The sequence below is a fragment of the Heptranchias perlo genome, chromosome 16 (genome assembly GCF_035084215.1).
Source record: "Heptranchias perlo isolate sHepPer1 chromosome 16, sHepPer1.hap1, whole genome shotgun sequence".
NCBI classification, from domain to species: Eukaryota; Metazoa; Chordata; class Chondrichthyes; order Hexanchiformes; family Hexanchidae; genus Heptranchias; species Heptranchias perlo.
Genome location: NC_090340.1, coordinates 11,428,432 through 11,453,255, shown reverse-complemented (window position 1 = coordinate 11,453,255; position 24,824 = coordinate 11,428,432). Strand labels below are relative to the sequence as shown.

General features: G+C 46.3%; 1 protein-coding gene across 2 annotated transcripts in view; it reads left to right on the top strand.

Annotated features, from left to right (window-relative positions):
• LOC137333488 (RNA-binding Raly-like protein) overlaps positions 1–24,824 on the top strand; it is a 1,248,502-nt gene that overhangs the window by 1,210,751 nt on the left and 12,927 nt on the right. Inside the window, exons 9-10 of one of the 2 annotated variants that reach the window (XM_067997653.1) lie at positions 7,706–7,899; positions 13,334–13,401. In XM_067997653.1, the coding sequence (XP_067853754.1) occupies positions 7,706–7,899; positions 13,334–13,372 (233 nt within the window). In that variant the 3' untranslated portion in view covers positions 13,373–13,401. Of the gene's footprint in view, positions 1–5,730; positions 7,900–13,333; positions 13,402–24,824 lie in introns of those variants that run through there. The other variant, XM_067997655.1, reaches the window with a different exon arrangement.

Genomic DNA, 24,824 nt, shown 5'->3' with positions numbered 1-24,824 from the left:
TAGTGAACCTTTGTTGCCCCGCCTCTAAGGCGAGTAAATCCTTCCTTAGATAAGGAGACCAAAACTGTACACAGTACTCCAGGTGAGGTCTCACCATAGCCCTGTACAATTATAGTAAGACTTCCTTACTCTTTTTCTCAAAACCCCTTGCAATTAAGGTACAGTATGACGAGATGAGAGGTACAGCCTCCTTTCCTCTACCCCAACACAGTGCCTCAGCCCTTACCTGAGTCCTTCTTTGAGAAAGCTGATGTGAAGAATCCATTCAGTATTTCTGCTATATCCTGATCATCTGTAATAGTTTTACCCAATTTACTCTCTACCAGACCCACCTATTGTTTGACCTTCTTTCTGCTATTAACTTTGATGGGTCACTCTTGTTGCCTTCTGTGATCTGTGTCTCTATGTCTTTTTTAGCTGTTCCTAATGCTTCCTTTAACGATCCTTAGTTGCCTTCAGTTGAAATTCCAATCCTCTCTACGTTGAGTTTCCTTGTATCTTTTGAAGTCCTTTGGCTTGTTTTTAATGCTTCTTCTAACCTCCTTATTAAGTCACAGTAGTCTAGATTTTGCTACGCTCTCTTTTAAACAGAATATATTTTCTTTCTTCGTCCTGTACAATAGTTTGAAATACATTCCATGGTTTCCTAATTAATACCGCCGTTTCTTAAAGTGCTAAAATCTACCCCTAACGTATTGTTTTTGGCCTGAACTTTAATACCAATATCAAATCTAACTGTGCAATGATCACTAGATCCCAGGTGTTTACTGCATAACTACAGCTCAGGTAGATTGCTAAATACCAAGTTCAACATAACTTACACTCCCCTGCCTCAGCTGTTGTATGAGGAAACCATCCCTGACTGCCTCGGTGAATTTGTTTATATTCTCACCCCTCCTCTCATGTTGTCCCTGATCTGTCCATTCAACCTGTGGAATGTTCAGATTCCCCATCTCCTTACTGCAGCAATTGTGACATTTTTTTCCATTTCCCACACCAGCTCTCCCGTGTGCCTCTTTGCGTGACTTTGTCATTTAGTGCTGAATTAGAGGACAGTTTTGTCCCTTTGGGAACTGGATTGAAACTCATTTCACTTCGGATCCTTACAGCAAAGAGAGGAGACTTTCATCCCTTTAGTCTGAGATGAATTTGACCCCAGGCCCCAGAATGTATCGAACCCTCCCAGGCTACCTCTTTATCTGCAATTGACATATAATCGATGATAATGCTAATGAAAGATAATGCTAAGGCAAGTAACGACTTCAGTTCCATCATTTCCATTAACTCCCATTATATACAAATGCTGATCCCCTAATTCCTAATGTACGACTCCAATTATTTATCTATTGTCTATTCCACTTAGGTAAGAAACTGGTGAAGTGGGTAGTTTTTCGAAAGCCAAATTATCTCTCCATTTATGTCAGCAGGCTTATTTATTTGTACCAATGCGCTATCAGAAAAATCGCACTTGAGGGTCAGTATGCTTTAATGTTGTGTCAATGCACTTCATGTGTGAGTTTTAATTCCTCACCACAAATTGCTTCCCCCACTACCAGCACCAGTGCATAAGCCCAGCATTATGCAACTCAAAATACTCTCTCCACACACAACCCAAGTTGGGAAGACAAAATTTGTAATTTTACTGCTGAATGTTTTTCACAGTTTAAGAGGACTTGGTACAAATGGTTTCACACTCCCAGCATGACACATCACTGGAGTTGCAATAGCATTAAAAGCTGTTCTATTAAGTACATGCTGATCGTACAATTCATTTACACTTGTATTATAAATACTGGCCGGTGGGATTCACAGTAATCTGCTGCAATTTCTTATTGACCTTGAGCTTGCCGTGATCACAGTGTAGTTGTGAATCTTGCATTGCCAACATCATCAGACATGGCAGAGCTGCAATGTATTGGCGGTTGTCAAACACTGAAGGCGCAACTGGATACGACCCCCTGTTGTCGTGTTCTAGCTGAGAGTCTTACAACGAAGGTTGAGACTCACAACCGAGATGGTTTCAGAGCTGAGAGCCTTTTAATTATGACAGGAGGGTTAAAGTGGGGAGCGTTATAAGAGGTTGAGGAGGTGTATGACTGAAAACTTTATTACGATGATGAGGAGTTTGTGTAACAAAGCCTTATAATGAGAGCCTTTTCACTGATTGCCCTAATCCTCGCTGACCTACATTGGCTCCTGGTCTGGCAACGCCTCGATTTAAAAATTCTCGTCCTTGTTTTCAAATCCCTCCATGGCCTCGCCCCTCCCTCCTCCAGCCCTACAACCCTCCGAGATCTCTTGCAGCATCCCCGATTTTAATCGCTCCACCATTGACGACTATGCCTTCAGCTGCCTAGGCCCTAAACTCTGGAATTCCCTCCCTAAACTTCTCCGCCTCTCTACCTCTTTCTCCTCCATTGAGACGCTCCTTAAAACCTACCTCTTTGACCAAGCTTTTGGTCACCTGTCCTAATATCCTCCTTATGTGGCTCGGTGTCACGTTTTGTTTGATAACACTCCTGTGAAGCACCTTGGGCCGTTTTACTACGTTAAAGGCGCTATATAAATGCAAGTTGTTGTTGTTGAGTGAGGTGTGTGTAAGAAAGCAATATAACTAGATTATGATGGTGTAAAATGGAGTGCTTTATACATAGTATGCTGGTTGTGTAACAAAGCCTTGTTATATTGTTTTCCATTAAGTAATGGAAAACAATATAACAAGGGCGTCAATTTTAACCTAACCCGCCTGTTGGAAAACTGACAGGATTGGGTGCAGTGCTGGTTTTACATCCCGCCCGATTTTACTTTCTGTTGAAATTGATGAAGGGTAATATTGGGCGGGGTGTAAAACAAGCATTCCATCCAATCCCGTGGGATTCCCACCCAGCAAGTTAGGTTAAAATTGCCCTGCAGACGGGGAGAGTAAAATGGAGAGTGTTGTAGCAAAGGTAAGGGGTGTGTAAAAAGCTTTATAATGAGGGTGGAGGTGGTGGAATGTAACAGAAAGCACTATAAGGAGTGCAGAGGATACTAACATTTGACTATATGTTAGACTAATGGCCGGTAATTTTTGAAGAAGAGCAGGGGAGTTCTCCCCGGTGTCCTGGCCAATATTTATCCCTCAACCAACATCACTAAAACAGATTATCTGGTCATTATCACATCGCTGTTTGTGGGATCTTGCTGAGCACAAATTGGCTTCCACCTTTCCTATATTACAACGGTGACTTCACTTCAAAAGTACTTCATTGGCTGTAAAGCGCTTTGGGATGTCCTGAGGTCGTGAAAGGCGCTATATAAATGTAAGTCTTTCTTACAGGCGAAAGAACAGCGTATTAATCCACTACACCACGCTGCCCCCTATCACTGCAAACTGACTTCAGTTTTCCTGTTCAAACAGTGTTCTCTTGCTGAAAACAATTTGAATGTGGAGCACACGCTGCTGTTTGCTGCAGGCAGGAACTTCTCATTTACATTGCAAATAGCTCACAAACGACACTCAATTTCCAATCTGTTGTGTCTAATGTGTCAATTACTTATAACTCAGATCTAATGAAGTACAATTTTATTCCCCTGGTTTTCTCCGTTTTTCTCTCCCATCCCTCTTTTCAATGTGCTAACTCCACAGACTCCAGAAGCCTGCTGATGCCTTTTCATTCGAGTGGCCAATTCTTCAGGTTCTGATGCATGGCATGAAGTGTCGGCAGGCTATGTCTGATCTGAGCACCACATCCGAGCTTCATCCTCCCCTCGAACCATTTCCCACACAACGGGAACAACAACTTGCATTTATATAACGCCCGTAACGTCCCACGGCACTTCACAGAGACGTGATCAGATAAAAATGGACGCTGAGCCAAAGGAGATGTTAGAAGGAGGTGATCAAAAGTTTGGTTGGAGGTGGGTTTTAAGGAGGGGACGGAGGTGGAAGGCTTTAGGGAGGGAATTCCCATAGCATGAGGTCTAAACAGCTGGAGGCCAATGGTGGGACACAGGAAGGGGGGATGCACAAGAGGCCAGAGTCGGAGGAATGGAGAGTTGTGGGGGATTGTAGGGCTGGAGCAGGTTACAGAGATAGGGAGGGGCGAGGCCATGGAGGGATTTAAACACGAGGATGATCATTTTAAATTGGAGGGGTTGGGGGACTGGGAGCCAATGTAGGTCAGCGAGGACAGGAGTGATGGGTAAGCAGGGCTTGGTGCGAGAGAGGGTATGGGCAACACTTGCACACTAGCTCTGGGATGCCAAGGCCAATTGTATTGTCTCCCTAATGCTGCCTCAGCTGAGATCAGGTGAAAAAAAATTCATAACAGTACACAGAGACACCATCCTGCTGCTCAGATAGCAACTTGTAGTTCTAGAGTGTGGGAACAAGTCTTAAGATGGTGTCTCCCTGGAGGTAAGTATCCTGATGTGTCCTAACAAGACTCTGAACTAATTCCAGCTATTGGGCATAATTATAATTCAAATATTTAAATCCATTGCCCCACTGGAGTTCAGTACTGGGTCATCCTTGCTTAACTGGCATTGAATATTGGATACTGCACATTGTCATGGAAACTGAGCGTTGCCTGATTGAGAGTATTCACTTCATGACTCCCTCTGCTCATTTAGCACGTGCTAACTTGTGGTCAGGAGTGCTAATAATTTCGGCCAGGTGGTAATTATTTTTTACAGTTTTTATTGATTTTTGCCAGATGCACATTAGTGAAGAATTACCACAAGTTTATTTATTTATGACAAAGAGGAATAATGTGACCTCCTAAAGACAGCACAAACTAAAGAAAGGAAGACTTGCATTTATATAGCGCCTTTCATAACCTCAGGACGTTCCAAAGCGCTTTACAGCCAATGAAGTACTATTGAAGTGTAGTCACTGTTGTGATATAGGAAACGCAGCAACCAATTTGCACACAGCGAAGTCCCACAAACAGCAACAAGATAAATGAACAGATAAACTGTTTTTAGTGATATTGGTTGAGGGCTAAATATTGGCCAGAACACCAGGGAGAACTCCCCTACTCTTCTTTGAAATAGTGCCATGGGATCTTTTTACATCTACCTGAGAGGGCCGACAGGGCCTCGGTTTAACATTTCATCCGAAAGACGGCACCTCCGACAGAGCAGCACTCCCTCAGTACTGCACTGGAATGTTAGCCTAGATTATGTGCTCTAGAGTGGGACTTGAACCCACAACCTTCTGACTTAGAAATGAGAGTGCTGCCTCTGAGCCACGGCTGACTCAGTGTACATTTTGGGTCTGATCATTTAAAAGTCTGGATTGTTGCCTCTTTTTTTTCCCCTTTTGTGCTATTTTTTGGCCCCTCCTCTCCTCACCCGAGAATGTTAAGTTCTTCCCCTCCAGTACCATGCCCAAATAGCCATCCTTCAAGACTGAGCCCATACAGAGTGTCAGCAGGCTTATTTGACTGCAGGTGGCATTACAACTGAGCCCAATCCTTTCCTCATCCAGTGTTCACGTATGCACTTTCCAGTAGGAGTCACTGACTAGCGATTAGTGGTGGGAACCCTGGCTGATTTTCCCCTCCCTAACCTAGATGAGATGAGACCAATTGGAACTAACTCAGTACAGATGGAGGATCAAACCTAGGACCTCCTTGATGTGGATGACTCCACTACTTCACTGCCTTATCCAGCTGAATCATCAAGGGAACTGTATGTTTTATATAATGCACACTTGTGACATTATCCTTTGTGTTTGTCTTCCAGTTGCTGCTTTAGTGCACCAAGGCTGCTATTGCCGACTGCCATCTAATGCCATGAAAGGAAGAAGGGGGTCATGGAATCATAGAATTTACAGCACAGAAGCAGGCAGTTCGGCCCATCATGCCTGTGCTGCTGCTAACTCTTCAACTGGAACTGTCTAATCCCATTCCTCTGCCCACTGATATTTCTCCTTTTCAGAACTTATCCAGCTCCCTTTTAAATGATACGATAATCTCTGTCACAAAAGCCACATGTGGTAAAACATTCCATGTTCTTTTAACCCTCTTTGTGAAAAACAATCACCTAACTTCCCTTTTTTTATTTCGTCCAGTGATAATCCTCAGTCTATACCCTTCGTTATTGATAAGCCAACCAGTGGAAACAATCTTTCACTATTAACCCTCGCAAAACCTTTCAGAACTTTGAAGACCTCTATTACATTTTATCCTTAATCTTCTATGTTCCTGTGTAAAAGCCCCATTTTTTTTTAGTCTTTCCTTCATATCTGTAACCTCTCATTCCTGATATCATTCTAGTGAATCTTCACTTTCCAGAGCTCTAATATCCTTTTTCTAATGCGGTGCCCAGAACTGCAAGCAGCACTCCCAACTAAACAGTGTCTTGTACAAATTCAACATCACTGCCTTGCTTTTATATTCAAAGCCCTCTTTATAAAACCCTGAACCCTTTTTATGGATTTTCTACTATCTTTAAAGATTTATGTAATTCTGTGTATCGTTACCCCCTGAATCTCTCTGTTAAGAGTCTTACCACTTAGCGTAAAGTTGTTTTCACTGTTCTTTCTATCAAAATGTACTACTTTAAATTCTCTTAATTGAACTGCATCTGCCACCTATCTGCCCAATCCACTCACCTAATTCCGTCCTCCTTAAATCTCCTGCAGTCTTCCTCCACAGTTTGCCAGCCCCCTAATTTGCTACCCAAATCTGGCCAATCAAAAAGAAACATCCATTTACCCCTACTATTTGCTTTCTGTCCCTTAGCCCTCCCTCTATCCATGTGGCGACATTCCCTCTAATACCACATGACGAGACCCTTGTGTGGCATCTCATCAAATGCCTTCTGAAGAACGTTCTGCATCTCAAAGTCGTTCATTACATTTTTGCATTCATGTGGAAATTTAAACCGGATTATGAAATATTTAATTTTGCCATTGTGGGGTGAACTTCCCCATTGCACATTTAACCCTGTAACTATCAGGAAAGACTAAAAAGGCTGGGGCTCTTTTTCTCTTGAAACGAGAAGGCTGAGGGGTGACCTGATGAAGGTCTCTAAAATTATGAAGGCGTTTGATAGGGTAGACGTAGAGAAAACGTTTCCGCTTGTGGGGGAGTCCAAAACTAGGGGCCATAAATATAAGATAGTCACTAATAAATCCAATAAGGAATTCAGAAGAAACTTCTTTACCCAGAGAGTGGTTAGAATGTGGAACTCGCTACCACAAGGAGTAGCTGAGGCGAATAGCATAGATGCATTTAAGGGGATGCTAGATAAACACATGAGGGAGAAAGGAATAGAAGGATATGCCGATAGGGTGAGATGAAGTAGGGTGGGAGGAGGCTCATGTGGAGCATAAACGCCGGCATAGACCAGTTGGGCCGAATGGCCTGTTTCTGTGCTGTAAATTCTATGTAATTCTATGCAACTGTTGGCCGGCGGGGGCTTAGCCACATTCCTCACATCTGGATAAAGTTCAGATCTTTCAATAATCACTAATCAGCCAGCTGCTTTCCCTCCGACAAGTGGTAGAAATTATTATTCAACAATACGCAGTAATTGTCTCCCCCTCCCTCCCTCTAATTAAGGGAAAACAGAAGTGGCTGTTTGACATTGGCACAGCTGGACTATGAAACTAGAACTCATTTGCAGTGGGGCGGGTGTTCAGTTATCAACACTAATGGGTTTGGAGCCTGTCTCAGGCAATGCTGGACCGGTTGTAACAACTGTGACTTTACAGAGGTGAAGGCCGAGAGCGTAGCCACGATAGATCGTAACCCGGGCGAAGGAGCGGCGGATAACGCCGACGACGCAACAGTGGACGAGCAGACGGAGGGGGACACAGTGGATGGCGGAGAGCTGGAAGGAGACGAGATCCTCGAGGAAGGCGATGGGGTGGAGGATGAATTTGATGAGGAAGGCACAGATGAGCTGGTAAGCACTGGACTCCACGCGCCATCAGGATGATAGCTAAGCACATTTGTAAATTGATCTCAATGCTCATCCATCCCCAAAGGTGTATGTTTTGGGTCTGAGAATTTAACTGTCTGGACCCATTGCCCCATCTTTTCTTTACTGCTATTTTCTGCCTTCCTCTCCTTTTTGGGCACCAAACCATTCAGCTGTAACTCCGAAACAGGGGAGGAGACACTATGAAGAGGTGGGATAGCACTGAGAGGCAAGGCCTGAGTTCTGATTTGTACTTTGCCGCCGATAGGAAATGATTGAAAAGTTCACTATTGCCCCTACCTCCCAAGACGCCAAGGGGAAAAAAAGGACAAAACAGACGTTTGGTTTCCATTTTGGAAGTTTACACACAACCTACACAAAACAAAAAGAGCATTGGGCCCAAAGCTGGCCAGCTGGTGACCCCCCTAGTTCGTATGCTAACAAATTTGACTTTTCTATGTTTTAAATCCCTGTAGAACACATGTAAGCAGACCTTTCCCAGAATGCATGTGGTTACTATGGAGCATCAATACTTCACTGTGACCTCGGCCATCGACGTACAATCAGCTCAATTCACTACAGACACTGTGTGCAAAATGTAAATGCCTGCAACTTTGTAGCATCTGATTGATTCGTTTTGGAACACTTCCTGATCGAAAATGTGTTTGAAATTAATTCAAGTACATTTCACATCAAAAGAACTATTTTACAGACAGCTTTTCTGCTTCTGGTATTCTTGCTCATTAAAATGTAGGTGGGTGGGAATCGGGGCTGGAAACACAGGGCTGAAACTATTGCTCCATGAATAAAGAGCGATGCCTGGACATGTACTTTTTCCCCTCCTGTCCTTTAGGCATTGGAAATAATTTTAACTTGCAGCGATGCCGTAAAGCGGATCGGATCGGCCGCCCGTTATATACCCCGTTCGATTTTCCTTTCAATTGGCTTCAATTTAACATGTCAGCCTTGGCTCACTCACGTCTCTGAATCAGAAGATCATGGGTTCAAGCCCCACTCCAGACTTGAGCACAATATCCAGGCTGTGCGCAAAGGAGCTGCTGCGCTCCCTACATTACAACAGTGACTACACTTCAAAAGTACTTCATTGGCTGTGAATCGCTTTGGGATGTCCTGGGGTTATGAAAGGTGCTATATAAATGTAACTTTGTTTGTTTGTTTCTTCCTTCATTCCTTCCTTCCTTCCATTCTTCCTTCCATTCTTCCTTCCTTTCCCCCTTCCTTCCTTCGTTTCTTTCTCCCTTCCTTCCTTCCATCCGCCCTTCCTTCCTTCCATCCATCCTCCCTTCCTTCCTTCCTCCCTTCCTTCCTTCCTTCCTTCCTTTCCCCCTTCCTTCCATCCTTCCTTCGTTCCTTCTTTTCTTCCACACTGACTCCCTTCCTTCCTTCCTTCCTTCCTTCCTTCCTTCCATCGTTCCTTCCTTCCTTCCTTTCTTTCTTCCTTCCTTCCTTCCTTCCTTCCTTTCTTCCTCCCTTCCTTCCTTCCTTCCATCGTTCCTTCCTTCCTTCCTTTCTTTCTTCCTTCCTTCCATCCTTCCTTCCTTCCTTCCATCCTTCCTTCCTTCCTTCCATCCTTCCTTCCTTTCTTTCTTCCTTCCTTCCTTCCTTCCATCCTTCCTTCCTTTCTTCCTTCCTTCCTTCCTTCCTTCCATCCTTCCTTCCTTTCTTTCTTCCTTCCTTCCTTCCTTCCATCCTTCCTTCCTTCCTTCCATCCTTCCTTCCTTTCTTTCTTCCTTCCTTCCTTCCTTCCATCCTTCCTTCCTTTCTTTCTTCCTTCCTTCCTTCCTTCCATCCTTCCTTCCTTCCTTCCATCCTTCCTTCCTTTCTTTCTTCCTTCCTTCCTTCCTTCCATCCTTCCTTCCTTTCTTTCTTCCTTCCTTCCTTTCTTTCTTCCTTCCTCCCTTCCTTCCTTCCTTCCTTCCTTTCCCCCTTCCTTCCATCCTTCCTTCCTTCCTTCCTTCCTTCCTTCCTTTCTTCCTTTCTTCCACACTGACTCCCTTCCATCATCCCTTCCTTTCTTCTTTCTTCCCTTTCTTCCTTTCTTCCTTCCTTCCACACTGACTTCCTTCCTTCCTTCCATCGTTCCTTCCTTCCTTCCTTTCTTTCTTCCTTCCTTCCACCCTTCCTTCCTTCCTTCCTTCCTTTCTTAGTTCCTTCCACACTGACTCCCTTCCTTCCTTCCTTTCTTCCTTCCTTCCTTCCATCCTTCCTTCCTTTCTTTGTTCCTTCCACACTGACTCCCTTCCTTCCTTCCTTTCTTTCTTCCTCCCTTCCTTCCTTCCATCGTTCCTTCCTTCCTTCCTTCCACACTGACTCCCTTCCTTCCTTTCTTCCTCCCTTCCTTCCTTCCTTTCTTTCTTCCTCCCTTCCTTCCTTCCATCGTTCCTTCCTTCCTTCCTTCCACACTGACTCCCTTCCTTCCTTTCTTCCTTCCTTCCTCCCTTCCCTCCATCGTTCCTCCCATCCTTCCTTCCATTCTTCCTTCCATCCTCCCTTCCTTCCTTCCTCCCTTCCTTCCTTCCTCCCTTCCTTCCTTCCTTCCTTCCTCCCTTCCCCCTTTCTTCCTTTCTTCCTTCCTTCCTTCCTTCCTTCCATCGTTCCTTCCTTCCTTCCATCCTTCCTTCCTTTCTTTGTTCCTTCCACACTGACTCCCTTCCTTCCTTCCTTCCTTCCTTCCCCCCTTCCTTTCTTCCTTCCTTCCTTCCTCCCTTCCTTCCATCCTCCCTTCCTCCCTTCCTTCCTTCCTTCCTTCCTCCCTTCCATTCTTCCTTTCTTCCTTCCTTCCTTCCTCCCTTCCTTCCATCCTCCCTTCCTCCCTTCCTTCCTTCCTCCCTTCCTTCCTTTCTTCCTTCCTTCCTTCCTCCCTTCCTTCCTTCCTCCCTTCCTTCCTTCCTTCCTTCCTCCCTTCCTTCCTTCCTTCCTTCCTTCCTCCCTTCCCCCTTTCTTCCTTTCTTCCTTCCTTCCTCCCTTCCCTCCATCGTTCCTCCCATCCTTCCTTCCATTCTTCCTTCCATCCTCCCTTCCTCCCTTCCTTCCTTCCTTCCATCCTCCCTTCCTCCCTTCCTTCCTTCCTCCCTTCCTTTCTTCCTTCCTTCCTTTCTTCCTTCCTCCCTTCCTTTCTTCCTTCCTTCCTTTCTTCCTTCCTCCCTTCCTTTCTTCCTTCCTTCCTTTCTTCCTTCCTCCCTTCCTTTCTTCCTTTCTTCCTTTCTTCCTTCCTTCCACACTGACTCCCTTCCTTCCTTCCTTCCTCCCTTCCTTCCTTCCTCCCTTCCCCCTTTCTTCCTTCCTTCCTTTCTTCCTTCCTCCCTTCCTTTCTTCCTTTCTTCCTTTCTTCCTTCCTTCCACACTGTCTCCCTTCCTTCCTTCCTTTCTTTGTTCCTTCCACACTAACTCCCTTCCATCCATCCTTCCATTATTCCTGCCTTCCTCCCTTCCTTTCTTCCTTCCTTCCTTCCCCCTTCCTTTCCTCCTTCCTTCCTCCCTTCCTTTCTTCCTTCCTTCCACATTGACTTGGTATCTCCAACTTCACAAGCAACATTGAATGAGTGTCGATAGATATCCATGTCAGGATGGTGTGTGACTTGGAGATGATGGAGTTCCCAAGGTGTCCCTTCTCAGAGATTAAGAATATTATTAAAATAAAAAGTCTCTTTTTTTGCAACTTTTCCCCTTGCTTCCTTTCCTGACGCCATGACCCCTGCTGGGTACCATCCCACGGAGTGGGGGGAGGGGCAGTCATCCTCCAATACCTCATCCAAGTGACAATTTTTCACACATGAAAGAAAGAACTTCCATTTATACAGTGTTTTTCACCACCTCGGGTCGTCCCAAAACGCTTCACAGACAATTAAGTACTTTAGAAGTGTAGTCTTTGTTGTAATGTAGGGAAATGCGACAGCCAATTTGCGCACAGCAAGATCCCACAAACAGCGATGAGATGAATGACACATGAGCCTAGATGGTGAGTGTCGGCAAACAGTCGGCCATAGGACAGTGCATTACAGCCAGGCCAGATTCCTTCCTGAGTTGGCATCACACAAGGTGCGTTACCGGGGTGTGTCACTGGTTAGCAACCAGGAGCGGGTAGCCTGGTGGGATCCCCCCCACCAAACTCGGCAACACTGAGTTCAATTGGAGCAAACCTACTGCCGCCCCACTGACTCAACATAAGAGCAAGAATCAAACCTGGGAGCACTCTGCTCTGTGTGTTACAAACTGCTTTTATCAATTGGGTTATCAGGGAGCCATTATCAAGACCTTTTAGATATCAGAGGTCCTTATCTCCCTCGGTACTGTCAATATATTCCATGTTCACTTGCTTGCGGCTCTCACTGGAGATCACATATAAGCCCACCGTTCAGTCAAGACCTGAGGTGTTCTATGAGGAATTGTATGAGATTCACGCGTTAATTTAAATCCTTGCGACACAATTGTAAATTACTTACATTTTCAGCAGTGTGACTCAGCACGAGCATTAAATATCAGTCGGTGTTTAAAGCCAATTTAATAAAGGCCAACTTTTGCCTTTTGATGGTTCTCCTGCGATTTAAATGTTGGACCGTAAGCTCTCTTTTGCATACACTGTTGAAATTTGCAGCCCGAGGCTATTAAGCTTTCATCATTAGGGCAATTTGAAGAGGAAATTGTTTTTTGTGGATGATGAGAAGTAGGGAGACATAAAAAATTGCATGAGCTAAAATTAAATGTTTTCTCCCCTGTGTGAGGCTCGTTTTAATTGCTATTTTATTCTGTCTTTAGTCGGCGTTTAACTGCTTTATTTAGCAAGTGTTTTTTTTGTCGTTGCCATTCCCACCCCCAAGTTCCATACCTGTCAGCAGCCCCCCAAAGTCTCTGTTCTTCATGCCTGCCCCTCAGAGCCGGGCCCGAGCTGATGCCCACGCTGGGAGGGGTTGGGGAGTGGGTGGGGGGAGGTGACCCGATCATGATCAGGAGTAATCAACAACAACCCCTGACTGATGTCCCGTCCTCCCCTCATTGTCCAAGGAGGGTTGAGTTCTCCTGTCGAGGCTGCCCCTCCTTCGAGATCAGCTAACAGAAGAGAATCGCGCCCCTCTCCCCCACCCCTTGCCAGCTCAGCCTACATGTGAAGAGTGGTCACTTGAGCAAAGTACCAGAAGGCGACCGGCTCCAAAAGAACCGTACCTCAGGAGAGGAGGGGAGTAAATGGGGGCAAAACACTGCCCACCCAGATACTAATACGACAGTCCTGCTTTCCACTGCCACCTCCAGCATCCTCTTGCACTTCAGTGTTGCATGATTTTGCTGTATTCTCCTGGCTTTACCCTCGAAGTATTTTTTTACTTATTCTCTCCGATTCTCCCTGTACATTAACTGTGCTTTTTTTTTTCAAATCCTCCCCTGGTCTTTTCCTTTCTTCCAGATGAATAATCACACTTCGGATACATCAGACACACAATAGAAAGAGCCTCTGCGAGCAGCATGGTTCAGGTTTGTGGGACGTCTTCCTGTTGTCTGTGAGCTCGCCTGTGCGTCGTTGCAGATTCCAAGAGCTGTGGCTAATTTTTAAGTGTGTGAGAGGATCAGTTATCATTAAATGTCTGTGCTGAGTTAGCTGCTCTGGGCTGGGGGAAGCAATCAGTATCAATGTGCCCTGGGAAAATCACCCTTTCCTGTCACGCTCGTGACCCCTGCTGGAAAGGTGGCAGCCTTGGCTCAGTGGTAGTGTTTCCACCTCTGAAGGTCAGAAGGTCATTTGGGGTCATTTTAACTCATGCCGTCAAAGCAGGCAATATCGTATCGGCCGCCCATTATACACCCCGCTGGATTTTCCTTTCCACTGACTTCAATATAATGTGTCAGCCTTGGCTCACTGCCGCCTCGAGTCAGAAGGTCACAAGTTCAAGCCAGAGACTTACAGGGGGAGAAATTGGGTAAGGGTCCGTTTCGGGCGGGGGTAGCGCAATGTACTAATACCCCGCGCACGATGGACCCTACGCAGGCAGGACGCAAGTTTGGACCCACCCGAGGACTTACTTGCAATCAGCATTCCTTTCCAGGCCTTGCACGTGGAATCGGTGCAATTCGCACTTTCCACCACCAGAGGGAGCTTAATCTCTTAAAGGGAGGATGTTTCTTAGAAATCTCTTAAAGGTAGCCGGTACCTGTTATTTGCTGAAAATAACAGTCTGCTGTCTGCACGGAGTCTGAACGGAGATCAGACATCGCACACGTAAAAAAACAGGTCCCATCCCTTTGTTTGCACATAGTAAACAAGTCCTAGTATTCAAGTCCAGGAGACCTCCATAAACAGTTACAAATGTCTGCAGCCAGAAGCACGAATCCAGCCACTAACTTGTAAATCCTGCATGGTCCCTTTAAATATCACTGGTGGGGGTTCCTCCAGGCACTCTAAGACACGATCAGATGGTCGGGGTTAAGACTGTGCGTTGAGTTGAGCGTTAAGTCCCAAAATGGTGTTTATCACTTTAAATTAGCATTGCACACTGATTGATTCCAGCGTTCGTTGTGTGCGCCTGCGCTAACTCCTGTACCAAGATGTCGTCCGGCGCACGTCAGGAAACGTGCATGCGCATCCAAGACGCCATCTTGGATGTCAGGGAGGCCGTGTAGCGCCGAACAACGGGTGCTACATGGCCCAATTTATCGCCCATAGAATCATAGAAGGTTACAGCATGGAAGGAGGTCATTCAGCCCATTGAGTCCACACCAGCTCTATGCATGAGCAATCCAGCTAGTCCCACTGCCCCGCCCTATCCCTGTAGCCCTGCACATTTTTTCATTTCAAGTACTTATCCAGTTCCCTTTTGAAGGCCATGATTGAATCTGCCTCCACCGCCCCCTCGGGCAGTGCATTCCAGATCCTAACCACTCGCTGTATAAAAAAGTTTTTCCTCATGTCATCTTTGGTTCTTTTGCCAATCACCTTAAATCTGTGCCCACTAGTTCTTGACCCTTCCGCCAATGGGAACAGTTTCTTTCTATTTACTCCATCAAGACCCTTCAAGATTTTGAATACCTCTATCAAATCTCCTCTCAGCCTTCTCTGTTCCAAGGAGAACAACCCCAGCTTCTCCAGTCTATCCACATAACAAAAGTCCCTCATCCCTGGAATCATTCAAGTAAATCTCCTCTGCACCGCCTCTAAGGCCTTCACATCCTTCCTAAAGTGCGGTGCCCAGAACTGGACACAATACTCCAGTTTGTGGCCTAACCAGTGTTTTATAAAGGTTCATCATGACTTCCTTGCTTTTGTACTCTATACCTCTATTTATAAAGCCCAGGATCCCGTTTGCTTTTTTAACCGCTTTCTCAACCTGCCCTGCCACCTTCAACGATTTGTGCATATATACCCCAGATCCCTCTGTTCCTCTACCCCTTTTAGTATTGTGCTTTCTAGTTTATATTGCCTCTCCTCATTTTTCCTACTGAAATGCATCACCTCGCATTTTTCTGCGTTAAACTTCATCTGCCACATGTCCGCCCATGCCACCAGAGTGTCTATATCCTCTTGAAGTCTATCACTATCCTCCTCACTGTTCACTACCCTTCCAAGTTTTGTGTCATCCGCAAATTTTGAAATTGTGCCCTGTATTCCCAAGTCCAAGTCATTAATACATATCAAGAAAAGCAGTGGTCCCAGCACCGACCCCTGGGGAACACCACTGCACACCTCCCTCCAGTCCAAAAAACAACCGTTCACCATTACTCTCTGTTTCCTGTCATTTAGCCAATTCTGTATCCATGTTGCTCCTGCCCCCTTTATTCCATGGGCCGCAACCTTAATAGCAAGCCTACCATGTGGCACTTTATCAGATGCTTTTTGAAAGTCCATAGACACTACATCAACTGCATTGCCCTCATCTACCCTCTCTGTCACCTCATCAAAAAACACCTCATCAATCTAAGTGACTGTTAATTCTGTCCCGGATTATCGTTTCCAAAAGTTTCCCCACCACCGAGGTTAAACTGACTGGCCTGTAGTTGCTGGGTTTATCTTTACACCCTTTTTTGAAATAGGGTGCAACGTTTGCAATTCTCCAGCCCTCTGGCATCACCCCCATATCTAAGGATGTCTGGAAGATTATGGCCAGTACCTCTGCAATTTCCCCCCTTAAATCCCTCAGCATCCTAGGGTGCATCCCATGATGATTTATCAATTTAAGTACAGCTAGCCTTTCTAGTACCTCTTTATCAATTTTTAGCCCATCCAGTATCTTAACTATATCTTCCTTTACTGAGACTCTGGCAGCATCTTCTTCCTTGGTAAAGACAGATGCAAAGTACTCATTTAGTACCTCGGCCATGCCCTCTGCCTCCACGAGTAGATCTCCTTTATGGTCCCTAATCGGCCCCACCCCTCCTCCTACTACCCGTTTACTGTTAACATGTCTGTAGAAGACTTTTGGATTCACTTTTATGTTGGCAGCTAATCTATTCTCATAATCTCTCTTTGCCCCTCATTTCCTTTTCCACTTCCTCTCTGAATTTTCTTAATTCTGCCTGGTTCTCACTTGTATTATCAACCTGTCACCTGTCATATGCCCCTTTTTTCCACTTCATCTTATTCTCTATCTCCTTTGTCATCCAGGGTGCTCTGGCTTTAGTTGCCCTACCTTTCTCCCTCGTTGGAATGTACTTTGTCTGTACCCGAATCATTTCCTCTTTAAAGGCCGCCCACTGTTCAATTACAGTTTTGCCTGCCAATCTATGCTTCCAATTTACCCGGGCCAGATCAGTTCTCATCCCACTGAAATTGGCCCTCCTCCAATTGAGTGTTTTTACTTTAGGGTGGTCAGAATCCTTTTCCATAGCTATTCTAAACCTTATGATACTATGATCGCTGCTCCCTAAATGCTCCCCCACTGACACTTGCTCCACTTGGCCCACCTCATTCCCTAGAACCAAGTCCAGCAATGCCTCCTTCCTCATTGGGCCAGAAATGTACTGGTCGAGCAAGTTATCCTGTACACATTTCAAAAATTCCTCCCCTTCTTTGCCCCTTGTATCATTATATCCCTGTCTATATTAGGATAGTTGAAATCTCCTGGTTATCACTACACGTGGCTTTTGTACCTCTCTGTAATTTCCCTGCAAATTTGTTCCTCCATCTCCTTCCCACTAGCTGGTGGCCTATAGAATACACCCAGTAGTGCAATGGCATCTCTATTGTTTCTTAACTCTAACCAAATAGATTCTGTCCTTGACCCCTCCAGGACATCCTCTCTCTCCAGCACTGTGATATTCTCCTTAATCAATGCTGCCACCCACCTCCTTTCATTCCTTCCCTTTCTTTCCTGAACACCTTGTATCCAGGAATATTTAGTACCCAATCCTGCCCTTTCTTGAGCCCATAATTCTCCCAATGCAGTGCTGAGGGAGTGCTGCACTGTTGGAGGTGCGCCTTTCAGATGAGACGTTACACCGAGGCCCCGTCTGCCCTTTGGAAGTAAAAGATCCCATGGCAATTTTCAAAGAAAAGCAGAGGGAGTTCTCCCCAGTGTCCTGGTCAATATTTATCCCTCAACCCACATTACTAAAAACTGATTATCTGGTCATTATCTCATTTCTGTTTGCGGGATCTTGCTGTGCACATTGGCTGCCGTGTTTCCCTACTTTATAACAGTGACTACATTTCAAAAAGTACTTCATTGGCTGTAAAACGCTTTGGGACATCCTGAGGATGTAAAAGGCGCTATATAAATATAAGTCCTAAGACCTTAAAATGCGTGTGTGTGCATGTCGGGTGAGGACAGGATCAGGCTTGGCTGTGATGCCCCCCGTGGTTGAATGGACTTCCGCCCTCACAGGAAGAATGGCTTGTTGGATGAGGCACTGGAGGCCTTGGAACCCCAGCAAATAAATTAGTAGCTTCAGGAGAGGGGGAGAGACTCGGCACAAAACATTGAGATAATTGACATCCCTAAAGGATCTATTCTAAGTATATGAATTGCTAATGTGTGACAGGACTCTCCTGGGAGGGAATGTCGAAAAGATGTTTTAATTACCTTCTGCCTGTCAGATGTTGGAAGTGGAAATGTTCTGCCACAGGCCCTCAATAACTTAGAAATGCTTCGAGGGAGCTGGGTGGTCCAGTGAGTTAGCGCACTGACCTTTGACCCTGCTCAAATCCAGCCAAGACTGATGGGGGAAAGTCTCCATCATCTGCTGTGCTGTGAGAGGCACACGCAAAATGGGTTTGTGCAATCGGCTGGGCAAGGGCCTATAGCACGAAACTGCCACTCATCCAGCCCTAATTGGCACTAAATTCGAGGTCTCATCCAGAGAGGGCACAGGATGTCTGGTATGGAAATGGAAACGTCACATTGGTGCAGTAGGGGCACTCTTATGAAGTCGGGGCTGAGGCACATTGTTGGAGCAGAATAGAAAGAGCTTTACTCTGTATCTAACCCGTGCTGTACCTGCCCTGGGAGTGTTTGATGGGACAGTGTAGAGGGAGCTTTACTCTGTATCTAACCCGTGCTGTACCTGCCCTGGGAGTGTTTGATGGGACAGTGTAGAGGGAGCTTTACTCTGTCTCTAACCCGTGCTATACCTGCCCTAGGAGTGTTTGATGGGACAGTGTAGAGGGAGCTTTACTCTGTATCTAACCCGTGCTGTACCTGCCCTGAGAGAGTTTGATGGGACAGTGTAGAGGGAGCTTTACTCTGTATCTAACCCGTGCTGTACCTGCCCTGGGAGTGTTTGATGGGACAGTGTAGAGGGAGCTTTACTCTGTATCTAACCCGTGCTGTACCTGCCCTGGGAGTGTTTGATGGGACAGTGTAGAGGGAGCTTTACTCTGTATCTAACCCGTGCTGTACCTGCCCTGGGAGTGTTTGATGGGACAGTGTATGGGGAGCTTTACTCTGTATCTAACCCGTGCTGTACCTGCCCTGGGAGTGTTTGATGGGACAGTGTATGGGGAGCTTTACTCTGTATCTAACCCGTGCTGTACCTGCCCTGGGAGTGTTTGATGGGACAGTGTAGAGGGAGCTTTACTCTGTATCTAACCCGTGCTGTACCTGCCCTGGGAGTGTTTGATGGGACAGTGTAGAGGGAGCTTTACTCTGTATCTAACCCGTGCTGTACCTGCCCTGGGAGTGTTTGATGGGACAGTGTATGGGGAGCTTTACTCTGTATCTAACCCGTGCTGTAGCTGCCCTGGGAGTGTTTGATGGGACAGTGTATGGGGAGCTTTACTCTGTATCTAACCCGTGCTGTACCTGCCCTGGGAGTGTTTGATGGGACAGTGTAGAGGGAGCTTTACTCTGTATCTAACCCGTGCTGTACCTGCCCTGGGAGTGTTTGATGGGACAGTGTAGAGGGAGCTTTACTCTGTATCTAACCCGTTCTGTACCTGCCCTGGGAGTGTTTGATGGGGCAGTGTAGAGGGAGCTTTACTCTGTATCTAACCCGTGCTGTACCTGCCCTGGGAGTGTTTGATGGGACAGTGTAGAGGGAGCTTTACACTGTATTTAACCCGTGCTGTACCTGCTCAGGGAGTGTTTGATGGGACAGTGTAGAGGGAGCTTTACTCTGTCTCTAACCCGTGCTATACCTGCCCTAGGAGTGTTTGATGGGACAGTGTAGAGGGAGCTTTACACTGTATTCAACCCGTGCTGTACCTGCCCTGGGAGTGTTTGATGGGACAGTGTAGAGGGAGCTTTACTCTGTATCTAACCCGTGCTGTACCTGCCCTGGGAGTGTTTGATGGGACAGTGTAGAGGGAGCTTTACTCTGTATCTAACCCGTTCTGTACCTGCCCTGGGAGTGTTTGATGGGACAGTGTAGAGGGAGCTTTACTCTGTATCTAACCCGTGCTGTACCTGCCCTGGGAGTGTTTGATGGGACAGTGTAGAGGGAGCTTTACACTGTATTTAACCCGTGCTGTACCTGCTCAGGGAGTGTTTGATGGGACAGTGTAGAGGGAGCTTTACTCTGTCTCTAACCCGTGCTATACCTGCCCTAGGAGTGTTTGATGGGACAGTGTAGAGGGAGCTTTACACTGTATTTAACCCGTGCTGTACCTGCCCTGGGAGTGTTTGATGGGACAGTGTAGAGGGAGCTTTACTCTGTATTTAACCCGTGCTGTACCTGCTCAGGGAGTGTTTGATGGGACAGTGTAGAGGGAGCTTTACTCTGTGTCTAACCCGTGCTGTACCTGTCCTGGGAGTGTTTGATGGGACAGTGTAGCGGGAGCTTTACTCTGTATCTAACCTGTGCTGTACCTGACCTGGGAGTGTTTGATGGGACAGTGTAGACGGAGCTTTACTCTGTATCTAACCCGTGCTGTACCTGTCCTGGGAGTGTTTGATGGGACAGTGTAGCGGGAGCTTTACTCTGTATCTAACCTGTGCTGTACCTGACCTGGGAGTGTTTGATGGGACAGTGTAGACGGAGCTTTACTCTGTATCTAACCCGTGCTGTACCTGTCCTGGAAGTGTTTGATGGGACAGTGTAGCGGGAGCTTTACTCTGTATCTAACCTGTGCTGTACCTGACCTGGGAGTGTTTGATGGGACAGTGTAGAGGGAGCTTTACTCTGTACCTAACCTGTGCTGTACCTGTCCTGGGAGTGTTTGATGGGACAGTGTAGACGGAGCTTTACTCTGTATCTAACCCGTGCTGTACCTGTCCTGGGAGTGTTTGATGGGACAGTGTAGCGGGAGCTTTACTCTGTATCTAACCTGTGCTGTACCTGACCTGGGAGTGTTTGATGGGACAGTGTAGAGGGAGCTTTACTCTGTACCTAACCTGTGCTGTACCTGTCCTGGGAGTGTTTGATGGGACAGTGTAGAGGGAGCTTTACTCTGTACCTAACCTGTGCTGTACCTGTCCTGGGAGTGTTTGATGGGACAGTGTAGACGGAGCTTTACTCTGTACCTAACCTGTGCTATATTTGATACTGGCACAAAGTCCCCAGAATCCCAGATCACTTCCCTGCACCAACAGCTCGATGAATGCAAAATTTCATCAAAATAAAATTAAGGAATTAGAGATGCTTTACCGGGGTTCACCATATCTCCATGGAGATGATGTGCGCCATGTGCCATATTTGCAATAAAATCATGAAACTGCTCTTCATAAATGAATTTGTGATTTCTTTTCACATAATGCACAAAGGAAAATGTCTCCCCACCTCCAGAAAATCTCCTTTCCTCCTATGAAATGTTGGGATTGTACTGAAATAATTCCAATATTTAAAACAATTCTGCTTGTGCTGATGCTCCTTGTCGTTTCTTGTCAAATACTCGGGCTTGTAGGAAATGTAGATTTGGTGGCCCGGTTACTTTTGCTGGTGTAACCGACAGGAGCAGCCCCTTGCTGCTTGGCACCGATAAGACCAATAAATTGGAGCAGAATCTTGTTTGAACTAAGGAAAATGCCATTTTGGAAACATTTCTGTGCAAGTGCTGTAATTCCAATTAGAATCAAGTTTACATACCTCTAAAAGAGCTAAGTAGAATACAACTTCTTGTAAGAAGCATCAGTATGTAAAGAGTGTTTTAAGTTTAATAATACATTATGAATATTCATGATGCAATCCATATGAAGTCTTTCTGCTTTCCAGTGTTGTAATGGTATGATTGCCTGGCTCCCAATGGGCTTTCAGCAAATGTTTGAGTAAAATACATAAATAACTTTCCATTTCCTCTGATGCAATGGAGATATTGGTGAAACAGGACCCGCAAGATAAAATGCGCCCCTCAAATGATCCAGTGAGGGAAGATTCCAGAGAAGGGTGGCCTTGCAACCTTGTGTTTCCTCTCCATTTCTCCCCTCCCCCTCTGACTCACGCTGGGTTCCACCTCGACTGGCACTGGCTGGCCTGCTGTACCCTGGCCCACATGGCCATTCTTAGCATGTGGGCCTCGGCATTGAGATAGGGAAGGATTTCTGTTACTTGAATCTGCACTGGCCACCCACAGAAGATACTCCTATATTTAGATATGCTCCAGAACACCTTCCAACCAATAATTCATTCATTGGGTTCATGGGCTTTATAAATAGAGGCATAGAATACGAAAGCAAAGAAAGTTATGCTAAACCTTTATAAATCACTGGTCAGGCTACAGCTGGAGTTTTGTGTTCAATTCTTGGCACCACACTTTAGGAAGGATGCCAAGGCCTTAGAGAGGGTGCAGAGGAGATTTACTAAAATGGTATCAGGGACTTCAGTTCTGTGGAGAGACTATAGAGAATCTGGGATTGTTTTTTTAGAGCAAGGAAGGTTAAGGGGAGATATAATAGAGGTGTTCAAAATTATGAAAGGTTTTGATAGAGTAAATAGGGAGAAACTATTTCCACTGGCAGGAGGATCGAATAACCAGAGGACACGGATTTAAGGTAATTGGCAAAAGAACCAAGGGGGAGATGAGGAGAATTTTTTTTACGCAGCGAGTTGTTCTGATCAGGAATGCACTGCCTGAAAGGGTGATGAAAGCAGATTCAATAGTAACTTTTAAAAGAGAATTGGATAAAATTCTTGAAAAGGAGAAATTTGTAGAGCTATGGGGAAAGAGCAGGGGAGTGGGAGTAATTGGACAGTGCTTTCAAAGAGCCAGCACAGGCATGATGGGCCATAAGATTCTCTTGATTCTATGATACTATGACCGATAATGAACATTAGATATACAATGATTCCCAATGACATTACTTTGTAGCATATCGAACTCACTATCCTTTAGTATTAAGCACTTGTACATTTTTGAAAAAAGGAACTGGCTATTCTTTGAAAGAGATGTTGGTCGATTTCCCAAAAAGTAGCCACCCTTTTTTTGAGTTCGTCCCTGGTGACCATGGGCAGTCAACACCGGCTTCATCACGGGCAACCTTGGTACAGGCAGCTCATTTTAGGTTGTTAATTTGCTTTCCGCACTCTCGTGTGCAACAAGCAACCTTCGAAGTATTCCGAGTTGGGAATAGTCCCTGCCTTTTGATGGCCTTAATGGTTTCTGTTGTGGCAGTGGGTCTTCTCGTTTTCCGTTAACCTTGAAAATTAGGCCAATGTGTTCACCGCTTTTCTTTTAATCTTTACTGTTTATGTAAAATTCATCTGCCAAGATCAAGTAGTCCATATGGGCTCAAATTTCAAATCAAACTGCGGGTGCCTTGGGGGAGTGGGGGCTGGGAAAATCGGGACATTCCCAAGCGGGTAAGGAAGCCGGCTCCAACCCGCCAACGTCCGTGTCTCACACGGACACGTCTGAGTGTGCGCACACTTCTGGAATGCGGAAGTCCCGCCAGCAATTAAAGCCAGCGGGCTGACATTTAAAACACTTATTAACGCTGTAGAACTTGTTGAAGTAGTTAATTTCATGGTGATTGAGGCAGGGGAGCGATTTTCATTCAGTCTCAGCGTGTTTCCCGTGCTGTGGAAACTCACCATGTTGTAGGAGACGTGTTTCAGCCAGCAGCTATTTGGACATTTAAATGCCTGTTTGGTAGATGGCGACTTTTGGCTGGGAGTTCTTTGTGTTTAGACTAAAAATTCTTGGTTTCCACTCTGAATTCTTCTGTTCACGCATATTTACCAACTTTTCGGACCCCCTCAAACTGACACCATCAGGATGGGGCGGGGGGTGCCATGGCTGCATTCACCAGTAGATCCGAGGACGAGCAACATCACCATCCTCACCAGGCACGGCGTGCACTTCCGCCACTTGGCGCTCCACAACACAGTGCTGTGCCACAGGCACCTGCACAAGAGCACAGAGGGGAACAACAGAGGGAGCGACATCGCAGGAGGCACTACCCTCGCCACAGGGTCTACAGACCGAGGCTCAGCTTCCTGGACCTCTCTGAGGCTGAGAGTGAGTTGCCAGGTGGTCGCAGACATCTGCAGCCTCCTTCATGCCAAGCTAGGCCAAGTGGCATCTCATTACCCGTCGCTGTTAAAGTCACCACTGCCCTCAACTTCTTCACCTCCGGATCATTCCAGGGTGCCACCAAGGACATCGCTGGGGTCTCTCAGTCGTCTGCACACAAGTGCATAAGGCAGGTCACCGACAGCTTGTTTCACAGGGCCTCGCAATACATCAACTTCCCCATGGACGACCTCAGCCAGACGGAGAGGGCAGTGGGATTCCATCTGTGGCTGGCTTCCCATGGGTGCAGGGTGTAATCGATTGCACCCATATAGCAATACGAGCACCTCCACACGAGCCAGGACTGTTCATCAACAGGAAGTGGTATCACTCCATCAACACTCAGCTCATTTGTGACCACCGCAAATGATTCCTTCATGTGTGCGCCAGATACCCTGGCAGCTGCCATGATTCTGAGGGAATCCAACATGCCATCCTCTTCCATGCACCGAACAACCTTAAGGGCTGGCTCCTCGGGGACACGTGGTTCATGACACCTCTGAGGAACCCCATCACTGAGCAACAGCGTCGCTACAACGACAGCCACATCACCACCAGGTCTATAATTGAACATGCGATAGGGCTGCTCAATCATTCTGGGGGAGGGCTTCAATACGCACCAGTGAGAGTGGGTTGCATTCACAACATGGCGCTACAGAGATGGGTACAGGTTGAGGAGGCCCCATCCCCTCATCCGCCATCCACATCTGCCATCCCCAATGAGGAGGAGCAGGAGGAGGAGGACGACGAACCCATGGGAGAGCAGTGGCTCACCTGGCTGCTCGTGAGGCCAGGGAGTCACTGATATGTGAACGGTTCTTCTAACATCAGAAAGTGTGAAGAGTCCAGTCCTCAGACCACCTGGACAGAGCAGCGCCAACACCAGCACCAACCCCCATCCCTCCCTGCACAAAGTAGTCCTGTAACTACACATACACCCACTGTAAAGTGACCTTGGGTGGCATTAAGTGTCGCCGTTCATGGTGAACCTCTGAAAGGGCAAAAAAGCCAGTCAAGAATGGGC